General features: G+C 41.6%; 1 protein-coding gene across 2 annotated transcripts in view; it reads left to right on the top strand.

Moving 5' to 3' along the window:
- hbs1l (HBS1-like translational GTPase) overlaps positions 1-12,090 on the top strand; it is a 181,637-nt gene that overhangs the window by 21,776 nt on the left and 147,771 nt on the right. For both annotated transcript variants that reach the window (XM_063040428.1, XM_063040429.1), the window contains exon 3: positions 7,062-7,199. In XM_063040428.1, coding sequence (XP_062896498.1) covers positions 7,062-7,199 — 138 coding nt within the window. The remainder of the gene's footprint in view (positions 1-7,061; positions 7,200-12,090) is intronic.

Raw genomic sequence — 12,090 nt, 5'->3', positions numbered from 1 at the left:
CGTCAGCCAAGTCTCTCCCAAGCAGAAATTTTACAGCAGACGGGAGTTTCAGGAAGTGCTGTCCAAGCTCTCCTGAAGAAGCACAACAAAACCGGCAAGGTTGAGGACCTGAAAACAGAGTGGTCAGCCACAGAAGCTAAGTGCAGCTCCATTAAACTGACGGTTCCTTTGAAATCGGAAGAAGTCCAGCTCTGCTATCAGCTGTGAACTCTCAAAAACTACTGGAACCCAAGTACACCTCTCTGCAGTCCAGAAAAGTCTTGTCAGAAGTGATCTTCATGGAAGAGATGCTGCCATAAAGCCATTCCTCCAAGGTGGAAACAAACCCAAGAGAATCACCTATGCATAAGAACACAAAGATTGAGGTGCAGCAAGTGTTCTGGACTAATGAGTCATAATTTGAATCTTTTGTCTCACAGGAGGCAGTAGAAAAGTCTGTAGAAGCGCTAGAGAATGCTACATGAATGAGTACCTGAAGCCAGTGGTGAAGCACGGTGGAAGTTCCCTGCAGATTGGGGCTGCATTTCTGCAAATGGATTTGGTGATCTGGTCAGAATTAATGGAATCTACAAGCAGATTCTCATCCATCACCAGTACCATCAGGGAGGCACCTGATCGGTCCCAATTTCATTCTACAACAGGACAATGACCCCACACGCAGGCCAAAGTCATAAAGAACTATCTTCAGCAATAAGAAGAACAAGGAGTTCTGCAACAGCTGGTATACCCTCTGAGCCCTAATTTCAACATGATCCTGGCTGTCTGAGATTACCTGGAGAGAAAAGCAAGCAAGACTGCCAAAGTCTTGTGAAGAACTGTGGCAAATTCTCCAAGATGTTTGGAATGACTTATCAGCTGATTTTTCTTACAAAACTGCTCAACACTATACAAAAGAGTTGATGCAATTTGAAAGGCAAAAGTTGTTCATACCAAAACTGATTAGATGTAGTTTTTTTTGCTGTTTACTGTTTTTTTTAGTAATTTCTTGATATTTAGAATTCTCTCATCATTATTTTTGAATGCATCATTGCTTTATAGAATTCTTTTACATGTGTCTAAGACTTTTGAACAGTACTGTATTTCTCTATTTTGTCCTTTGTTGTGTAGTCAATTTACTAACAAGATCAGTAATGCATTTCCATTTTATTAGCTTTAGTTTAAGTTAACTCAAGTCTGTATCCAAATCCTAAATTATAAACTACTAATAGAGGTAACTGTATACAATTAGGGATTCCACACTGGAAGCATTGGTCCCGGGAGGTTACTCATGTTAGCTTGATTATCCTAATGATTTAAAATGCATTTGTTAAAAATGCCACTTCTTTCTTGTGCTCTGTAGCCTCATATTTCTGATCTCAGATTTCAGAAACAAACACTATATTTTGAGCTCTGACGGAGATTGAAAAGATTAATAGATGCCTTGAAAGCCTTGAGAAAGTGCAATATCCTCACTGACTTTTGGGAATTCTTGGCACAGAGTTTCATAACACAAAAGCAGGCCCAATATGCCCTTGCTGACCATTGTACTCATATGTACTAGTCCCATGATAACTGTCCAAAGGAAAGGAGTATTAAAGCCTTGAATACATTCAGCACACAGAAGCCCACTGTAAACAGCAGAACACACCACCATCTTAACTGCATCTTATAATAGCACTCTTTGTTCCATCTGTGGAAGAGCCTGCTGTTCTTACATTGAACTCTCCAGTCACTTCAGAACTGATAAGAGTGAAAATTTGAGCAAAGCATTTTGAATCTCGAGAAATTGCCGGAGAAGGAAGAAGATGATTAAAGAGTGTGACTATGATACTATGACTTCAATAGTTTTTGATTTTATAGTAGCATATTTGCACATCCCTAATTTCCCTCTCTCACCTTTCTTTAATAGAGGAATATTTGAAGAAATTTGGACAATCCACTATCTCTTTCTTTGAAAACCTGACTGACCTCTGGTTCAGTTGGGGCAATATTACTTCTGCCCCCTTTAAATTTACTGGGTCAGTTTCCAGGCTCTTTATGAAAAAATTAAAATAAGTTTTTGTATCTTTTCTGAAATCAGGCAAAGTGCCACATGACTGGGTGATATTAAATGTAGTAACTTTTTTCAAGCAGAACGGCAGGAATAAGCCAAGTAAATGCAGGCCTGTGAGTATAATGCCGATAATTGGGAAATTATTAGTAAACATTCTAGGGATAAGGTTAATATGCAGGGATTCATCATGAATAGTTAGCACTGTTTTGTCAGGTGGAAGATCCCATCTGACCAGTTAAATCAAATTTTTCAATATATGTTTGAACAGGAAGTCCATGTTATGTTTATATGTTTACTACATAAACTAAACTGCTTGCATCAAGCCAACACATAGAAAAATGGTTCGACAGTTTAAAGCCCATAGGATCCAGAGAAATTAGCAAATTGGATCCAAAATTGTCTTGATGATAGGCAGAAGGTGATGACTGCAGGTTGATTTTGTGATTGGAAGAATGTAGTTAGTAGTCTACCACATAGATTGGTGCTGGAACCTTTACTATTTGTGACAAACAGCAGAAGTTTTATTATGGATAGTTGAGAATAGTAATAAGCTTAAGATGACATTGATCAGTTGATATGATGGGCAGAACAATGACAGATGGAATATAATTCTGATAAGTGCATGGTATTGCACTTCGGGATGATGTATACAATGAATGGTGGGGCCTTAGAGTATTGAGGAACAGAGCCACCTTGCTGTTCAAATCCAAGAATCACTGAGAGGGTGTAGAAATCTGGGATGCACTACCTGATTGGGTGGTAGAGGCAGGTACTTCCACAACATTTAAGAAACATCTAGATAAACACTCGAATAGCTGTTGCATAGATGACACTGGACCAAGTTTAAGCAAATTAGGTTATTATAGATAGGAACTTGATGGTTGCTATGGAAATGGTAGGTCAAAGTGCCATTTTGTGCACTATATTTGTTTAATTAAATTTTCTTGGTTGTCTGGTATGGTATCGTTTTCCTCTCCTAAATAGCAGTGCTCAGTTGTGTAGTTATGTTAGCACAATTGACATAGCATGTGGGGATTTTGTGTCAAATAATTCAATAACCTGGAATATGAAAAACAACCTCACTAACCCTGAGAAGTTCGGAGGTGAGGCTTCCGACAGTTTGGAAGCTAGGGTGTTGATATCTGTGGATGGTTACCCCATGTAATGTCAAGGATAGGAGAGTAGGTGTTTTTGGAGATCGCCATTGGCTGGCACTTATAATGCTGGAACTTACTGTCCACAGGCATGGACAATTTCATTCTCTGAAGAACTGCACGTGGATTTGAACAATGTGCAGTATGCATTCATCAGTGAGCATCCTGAGAAGCTCATGTGCTTAACTCCTGTTTCCCCTACTGAATGGACTTCAATTCATTATGAGGGTAGTAAATATAATCTTGGCACTTGTCAAATCTGTTAGTGAGTTTCTAGCCTAGCACATCTCCCCATCTACCATTTCTGTAAAGACAGGAGACCAGCTTGGTATTAATGAGGACTATAGAGGTCCAAATCTGGAGCAGCACCAAATGTATCTAAAATGAAGTGTCAACTTGGTGAAGGTACAGCACAGGACTTTACATGCTAAACAAAGTAAAAGGAAGATGAATGGTTTGAACTAATTGATTCCCTTGACAAGAATCAGTTCCTTCAACTATCAGAACAGAAAATGTTGGAATACTCACCAAATCAGGCTGCATCTTTGGGAAAGAAACTGTTTTATCAATCAATTATCTTTCTCCCTACAAACCGAAAGACAAAGCTCCAAGAACGTCCCATTGACAGTAATGAAAGAGCTAATTGCCTGAATACAAAAGTTGAAATTGAAACATTGGCAGTAGTCCTTGGATAATACATCGCTATATATTTTTTGTGACACCCCCCCCCCCCCCCCCACCCAGCTTGATGGATTACTTTTCAGCTCCATGTATGCTCCTTGTGATGTGCATTCACGGAGTCCAGCAATAGCATTGACCCTCAACAGAATCCTTGTCATGGTGCTATAGAATTAACTGTGTATATTATTTTTATGGAGCAGGGTAAGAGGGTCTTCCACCCCACTGAGCCTGCACAGCTCAATTACACCCATGTGACCAATTACTTTGCTAACCCATGTGCCTTTGGAATATGGGAGGAAATCAGAACACCCTGAGGAAACCTACACAGTTATGGGGAGAACGTACTGCGACACAATTGAATCTGGGTCACTGGGGCTATAACAGTGCTACACTACCATGCCACCCAAACTGCTCAAATGTGATCTGTTCACTGAGGCTACGTCCACACTGGGCCGGATAAATCCATAACCGAAGCTTTTCCTCTTCGTTTTGACCCTCCGTCCACATTGAAACGGCGATTTCCTCCCCCGAAAGTGGAGCTTTCCTAAAACGGTCTCCAGAGTGTTTAAATCTGAAAACACTGGTTGGCCATTGTAGTGTGTATGGGGTAACCGGCTAATTTTAAAACCGCTGTCATGACGTGCTGGAACAAATGGTGGCAGCAGTGTGGCATTTCATTGTTTTCTTGAACGCAACCTCCGACACCACAACAACAATATCTGACAATAGATGTGTAACATCCTAGTGTAACATTGTATGGAAATACCGATAACACTGATGCAGACATGTTTTATACATCTAACAACGTGCTTTATTAGTGCAGACATTCAATAGATGCAATTGTCACTTTTGTCCAGTAACTTGTTTTATTGCACATGTTAATTACAGCAAAATAATACACAAAGACATGGCAAAAGTAAAAGCAAACAAATGAGGTAATAGCAAATTTCACCTTTACCCAGTAACAAGCCTTATTGCATTTAGTTGTAGCTGTCGTCCCTTCCATCGGTGAAGAGGCTATGGCTGTAGGAAGTGTTTCTGGACAAATGTGCACGAAGTCTTTCGTTTGGCAATTTCCTTTTAAGTTTTTCTCGTCTGTAGCTGGACAAATGCGCACCAAGTGTACCGTTTCCTCTTCACTTTGTTTTCTGTGTGTACTGCGCATACCCAGTAGAAGATTCGCCCAAATATCCGTTTTTAATGTCGGCGGAGGTATTTTCAAAAATGCCTGGTGTGGACGCCTATTGTTTTTATGCGAAACCAGCGTTTTCAAATTTATCTGGTCTCGTGCGGACGTAGCCTGAGACAGGACAAATGTCATCTACTTCTGGAGACAAACTGTCAACCACCATTCTTTATAAACCTACTGATTTCCACGGTTACCTCAACTATACCTCTTCCTGTTAAAATGCGATTCCCTTTTCTCAGTTTCCTTGCTTCCACCGCATTTGTTCCTAGGATGTGGCTTTCCATTCCAGGACATCAGAGAGCAGGGTTTTCTCTCCCTGTAATCTTGATGCTGTCCTCACCCACATCTCCATTTCCTGTACATCTGTGTTCACTCCACCTTCCCGCTGCTTTAATAGTGATAGAGTCCCTCTCATCCTTACCTACCACCCCATCAGCTTCCGCATCTAACACATTATCCCCCGCAACTTTTGCCATCTCCAAAGGGATCCTATCACTAAACATATCTTTACCTCCTCCCTCCCCCACTTTCCACAGGGATTGCTCTCTCCGTGATGCCCCTGTGCATTCATCCCTACCCACTAATTTCTCTCCCGGTACTTAGCCTTGCAAAACGGCTTAAGTACTACACCTGCCCATACGCCACCTCCCTCAGCTCCATTTAGGGCTCCAGTCAGTCCTTCCAGATGAGGCAACGTTTCACCTGTGAATCTGCTGGTGTCATCTGTTGTACCTGGTGCTCCTGATGTGGCGACCTATCGTTGCTAATGTTGCTACATTGGTGCGACCCATGGTAAATTAGGGAACCACATCGTTGAGCACCTGCACATCATCTACCACAAGCGGGACTTCAATGGTGGTCAAACACTTTCATTCCCATTCCGACGTGTCAATCCATGGCCTTTGTGCCAAGATGAAGCCACGATCAGGATGGAGGAAAAACACCTTATATTTCGCCGTGGTTACCTCCAACCTGATAGCATGAATATTGATTATTGATTTCTACTTCAAGTAATTTTCCCCTCTCCCCCTCTCTCCCACCCCCCCCCCATCATTCCCCCCACTGACCTTTTATTTCTTCTCATCTACCTATTAATTCTCCTTGGGTCACCTCCTAATTCCCTTTCTCCTATGGTCCACTCTCCTCTCCTATCAGATTCTTTCTTCTGTGGCCCTTGATCTTTCCCATGAATTGGCTTCACTTATCACCTTCCAGCTTGTTTCTTACCCCTCCCACCACCCACCTTTTTATTCTGGCATCTTCCCCCTTCCCTTCCAATTCTGAAGAAGGCTCTTGGCCTGGAACATCAACTGTTTATTCATTTCTATGGATGCCGCCTGACCCTCTGAGTTCATCCAGTATTTTTTGTGTGTTGAAATGTAATCTATCGTTTAATGCCTTTTCCTTCTATTCTTGGTCATCAATAGAGTAATGGCAGCCGTTGTCAACAGTACAAATAATTAAGAATGGCCCATTGATTTGAGAAATATCTAGCCCAAGAAATGATGGTATGGTTCTAGTTCATTCCTGTATGAGTTCTGCTTTGTTAATACCTTCTATCCATAACGTCATAAGGATGATAATTGCTGCAATTTAGTTGTAATTCTAATTCCTCAGATAACTGTACTTGCAGCATGGATTGAATACTAAATGACAAGTAAGATTTACACCAATAAGTACAGTGACTGTTTTAAAACTACAAAAAACATCCCTTTGACATACGATGATTATTATACTAGCCGAAGCTTTTGGCATTGCAGTTTGTGCTGTATTTCAGCCCTTCCAGTCCTGTGAACTCTTGAATGTATGCATCTTTCTATTAAGCTTTCTCCTTGCCTCTTCAAAGGTTTTAAGTAACTCTGGATAGGAGTTGGTAACTTTTTGGGCTTGCCAATTGTTCTGGTTTATGACAGCCAGAACAATTATAATCATTTGTACAAAAGCCATAAATTTATTTCTGCTGTATCATTGAAATATTTATATTTCATTTATTTTAAAATTGTAGCTGCTCAGTTTATTTACAAAAGAGATGATTACAACAGCAGAGCCTTTGCAGAGGAGCCTCTGGAAGAAGATGATGAGTTTGAAGATAAGGTTGAAGAGTCTTCCCACAGTAACATGCCCTTGAGTGGGGTTGACCAAGGTACATTAGTTTCATCAAATGCATACTCATTTTATAAAATTCAAAACATGCTTCTACCATTTCAATTATTAATAGTATATTTTTCATTTAAATAGCAAATGAAGTGAATAAATAAAATATAAAAATAAGACTTAGCAGCAATGTTTTATTTTAATATATGTATCCAGCTTTGCTCTCTTGCTGGGTCATAGATGTGCTGAAATACTTAGTGAAGGGCTTGGATTTTCATTGCATCTTTGAATCTCATTTGAAAACATTTATATTTTGATGAGTCCCCCAAAAGGAATATTTAAGTTTATAGCAACACAAGAAGGACATTCAGCTCCAAGAATTTTTGCTGACCGTGCAGCGTAACTAGTCTTATTTTCATGGTTGTAGCCCTATAATATTTTTCTTTCATGTATAGATTGAATTCATGAATGAATGCTGCAATATAATCTATCTTTGCCACCATCCAGAATCTTTGCACTTTCTGCGGTTTAAAGTTTAAAGAAAACAGTTCCATGTTGCCTTTGGTTCTTTTATCAGTCACCTTAAATCTTTTACTAGTTGGCATAGCTTTCTAACTATGCCTTTGAAACTATTCATTATTTGTTCCCTTTTTCTTCTTGACCCTGTCTACCTAAAAGAGAACAAACAATCCCATTTTCTGGTCTTTAATATGTCTATCTTGGCATTACTGTTTTCATGCACCCCTCCATGACTTTTCAGCCTTTCTAAGGTATGGTAAGTGGAACTGGATGGAGTACTTCAGTATTGACTAAATCCGTGTTTTATAAAGGTTTGTCAGAACATCATCACTACTATATTCATGGCTTCAGGATCTATGCTCTTCTAATGCTTTCTCAACCTTCCTTACCTCCTTCAGTCTTATGCACACCAAATCTAAGTAACTGTCCTGTTGTATGCCATTTAGACATATATTCATTTAACCTCTTTGCCTCATTTTTCTGATCAATATAAATCACTTTTCATTGTTTTGTGATGGTGAGAGAAGGGTATATTTCGACTGGAGTGGTATAGATGGAAAAGGTGAGATGTGGGAGGTTGCTGAAGTAAAATTACAAGCATGTTCAACTGGAGAAAGAAACTCAGAAAGGAAAACTTCCATTTTACGCTAGGTACCATTGGCGTATATAGATCATTTACCTCATAGAACTTTGTGCCATTCCAAAGGATAATGCCAGAAATGTACCTAAATTCAATTTACCATATTTTTCTCCAAATTCCATTGTAAGTATGCTAAATAATAAGTATTGTGTTTTCTAGATATTCAGATCACTGTGTGACTAAATTAAAGTTAGGCAAATGTCATCCTCCTATATCATAACATTTTTAATAATTCCAGTATTCATCAGAAGTTAAGCCTGCCATATGATAGCTGATTTTTATCTTGACTGCATTAAGCTAGTTCTGTAAGTTTAAAAAAAAAGACAAATGAGTATTTGTATGATGTATTGTCCAGAGAAGAGCACAGTTCTCTTAAGAGGGGTCTAGAATTGTAGAATGATGTTGTCCTGCTCCAAGAAAAAGTTCCATTGGGTTTTAAAACTGATTCCTTTACTCAAGCTGTAAAAGAATATGACTTCTCTGTTTCAAGCCTTATATTTCCTCTATCACCACTTTCCGAATTCTTATTATATACTCTGATTTTAATAGATTTCCAACAGATGTTTTTACATGCTCCTGCATTGACTTCCATTTCTGATGTCTTGGCTCAGACTTAGTTTTCTGTTAGTTTTGTTGTGATGGTTTTGGGGCAGCACAGGGAGTTAGGTTAGGATTTAGGGACATAGATGAGCAAGAGTTAGAAGTCAGGGGCATAAAATGAAGATTCAGGGGCAGGATCAGATGTTTAATGTCCAGGTCAAAGCACTCCTCGGTTGAAGGTCGGTGATCCTGGGCGTCAGGTCAACAGGCACTGAGGAGACTACTGATTCCCTGGTCAGAGGTCTGTACAGGCGGCAGTTGTGAGGGCCAGTGACTCCCAGATTGATGAGGATTAGAGGTTCATGTGAGTCTGGAAGTTGAAGCTTGAAAGAGTTTAACCTGGGGTCGATACCCTGAGACCGGCAAAGTCCAGAGGGCAAAGCTGAAGGTCAATAAACAGAGCTTGGCAAGTCTGGAGATAGAAGCCTGAAGGTCAAAGACCGAAATCAGCGAGTCCCGAGAGGTATGAAGGTCGAAGCCCATGGGTCAGCTTGTCTGGAAGTTGTCTGCATGTCCGGACCAGGGACTGGAGTTTGGAGGCCCAGTGTCTGAGGCTGGCCCAAGGGCTGGAGGCCAAGTGCCTGCCTGGCGTTGGAGGCCTGTCTGTGTTGTCAGTGGTGGATATGACTGTTATAATTATTGATAAAGTTGTTGAAAAAAGTGCAAAAATGGGTCTATCCATCAATTGCAAAAAGACAGAATGTATGGTGATATCCAGAAATAAGGAGAATCCTATCTGCAGGCTGAGAATAAACGGGGAAGACATAAAACAAGAACAGAACTTTTGCTACTTAGGAAGCTGGGTGACATCAGATGATAGGTGCAACATGGACATCAAAAGAAGAACAGGGATGGCAATAGACACCTTTACGAGAATGAAGAGTATATGGACCAGTACTAAACTAGGCATGACAACCTGCCTCAGAGTACTGAAATGTTACGCTTATCCAGTTATGTTTTATTCTGAGCGAATGTTGGACAATATCTAGTAACATGAGACGAATTGAAGCAGCAGTGATGTGGTTTTTGAGGAGAATGCAAAGAATATCATGGACGAAATGAATATCTAATGAAGATGTCATGAACAGAGCAAACACAAAAAGAGAAATAATGTATGAGATCATGAAAAAGCAACGTAACTTTATTGGACGTCTGATTAGGAAAGAGGAGTTAGAATGCATGGTAATTATGGGAAAGATTGAAGGGAAGAAAGCAAGAGGAAGATAAAGACAAATGATGGAGACAGCAGCCAGAGAATTGGAAATGAATACCAATTAATTGATCCACTTGACTCGAAACAGGAGTGTGTGGGCCATGGCAGTCAAAGCTCAAACTGGGCACGGCACCTGATGATGAAGATGATGACTGTGAGAAAGGGGTTAGTTTTGCTGTGTATGTTATTCCACTGATCATTGTTGGCATGCCCTGTTAGTGCTGGAATATGTGGCCACATTTGCAGGCTGTGCCCAGCTTGTCTTTGGGCACGTTGGCTGTTAATGCTGTGACGAGAATACACATAAAATTAAGATGTTTGCTGGCCTGGGTTAGCATCAGTGACATCAGCAAGTGGTCTGCCACCTCAGGGGAAGGAGAGATAAGGAACAATGGAGCAGTGTCTGGAGATGTGTAATGAAGGAACGGGGGAGAGAGAGCTGTCTGGAGCGGCTCCCCCTTTGAACCCTGAACTGTTTGAAGTGGTGGACAGGCGATGCCCCAGCAGGGGGATAAAAAGGGACCGGTTCGCTAAGGCGACACACACACGCCACCCGAGGTAACGAGACCCTGGAAGCGGTACGCTTCTCACGAGTCGGTGAGAGGTACCAGACAACGGCCAGGGTGGAAAGGTACGATCAGCGGGAACCCGGTGTGTGTCCGCCCTTGCCTGGGTGCCGGGTTCACTGCAGAGGATCGACCGCATCTGGCGGAGGGGTCACAGTCGGTGACCTCAGGTGACATCACCAAGGACCCGCCCAAAAAGTTGCTTGTGAGCCATATCGCTGGTCTGTGAGTGAAGCCGTGTATGAATAGTTGCTCCTGTTCTCTCTCTCTCTTCCCCCACGTTGTCCATCGCCATGGCAACAATTACTGCGAACTGAACTACTGAACTGGACTGAACTTTGAGTCACTTTGAAATTTGGTCATTTACCCCTAGACAACGATAGAGCTTGATTGATGCTGTTATCTTAATTCTGTGCACATGTGTGTTTATCATCGCTGAACTGTTGCATTTATTATCCTTTCGATTACTGTGTTGCTTGTTTCTTTAATAAAACTTTCTTAGTTCTAGTACTCCAGACTCCAACTGAGTGATCCATTTCTGCTGGTTTGGCAACCCAGTTACGGGGTACGTAACATAAGTGGGGTTCTCGTCCGCGATTTTGAACGCTAAATTTGGGACGGAGTAAATTGATTGCGTTAAAATTCCCGAAAGAAAGAAAAGACAAACAGCAGAAATGGAGGCTGAGGAATTTATAAAGGCGCCAACCTTGGAGGCATTAGAGGATGCCAGGAAATCGGAATTGGTAGCTGTGGCCAAACGGTTGAATCTTGCTAAGGTGAAGTCGACAATGAGGAGAGAGGAGATACACAGAGCTATTGTAGAGCACTATGTATCTAAAGGTGTGTTTCCCCAAGGTGAGCTGGGGGTGGTGTCTATTGAAAAACCTGCTGGAGACGCAGTACAGGTACAGCTTGAAAAACTGAGACTCGAGCACGAGTTCCGGGTACGGCAGTTAGAACACGAAGAGAAGCAGTTAGAAAGACAGTTAGAGAGAGAGGAGAAAGAGAGGCAATGGGAGCGAGAAGAGAGAGGGAAACAGAGGGAAAGGGAACTTGAGCTGGAGAAGTTAAAGATAAGGGCCGAGCAGGGGCTCGTGCCGAACCAAGGTGGAGGGTTCCGGGCGACCCAGGAGGTTAGGCTGGTTCCCCCATTTGACGATACCGACGTGGATCGGTACTTCCTCCACTTCGAAAAAGTGGCTATAAGTCAGGACTGGCCGAGGGATAAGTGGGTTGTTTTACTTCAGAGTGTACTGAAAGGGAAGACCCAAGAAGCTTACTCAGCTTTGTCCGCGGAAGATGCCCAGAGGTATGAGGTGGTGAAAGAGGCCATCCTCAGGATTTATGAGTTGGTCTTGGAGGCATACCGGCAGAGGTTCCGGAATGCAAGGAAGCAGTGGGA

This window comes from Mobula hypostoma, chromosome 2, assembly GCF_963921235.1.
Source record: "Mobula hypostoma chromosome 2, sMobHyp1.1, whole genome shotgun sequence".
NCBI classification, from domain to species: Eukaryota; Metazoa; Chordata; class Chondrichthyes; order Myliobatiformes; family Myliobatidae; genus Mobula; species Mobula hypostoma.
The sequence above is the reverse complement of the archived record's forward strand: the minus strand, read 5'-3'. Positions and strand labels throughout refer to the sequence as shown.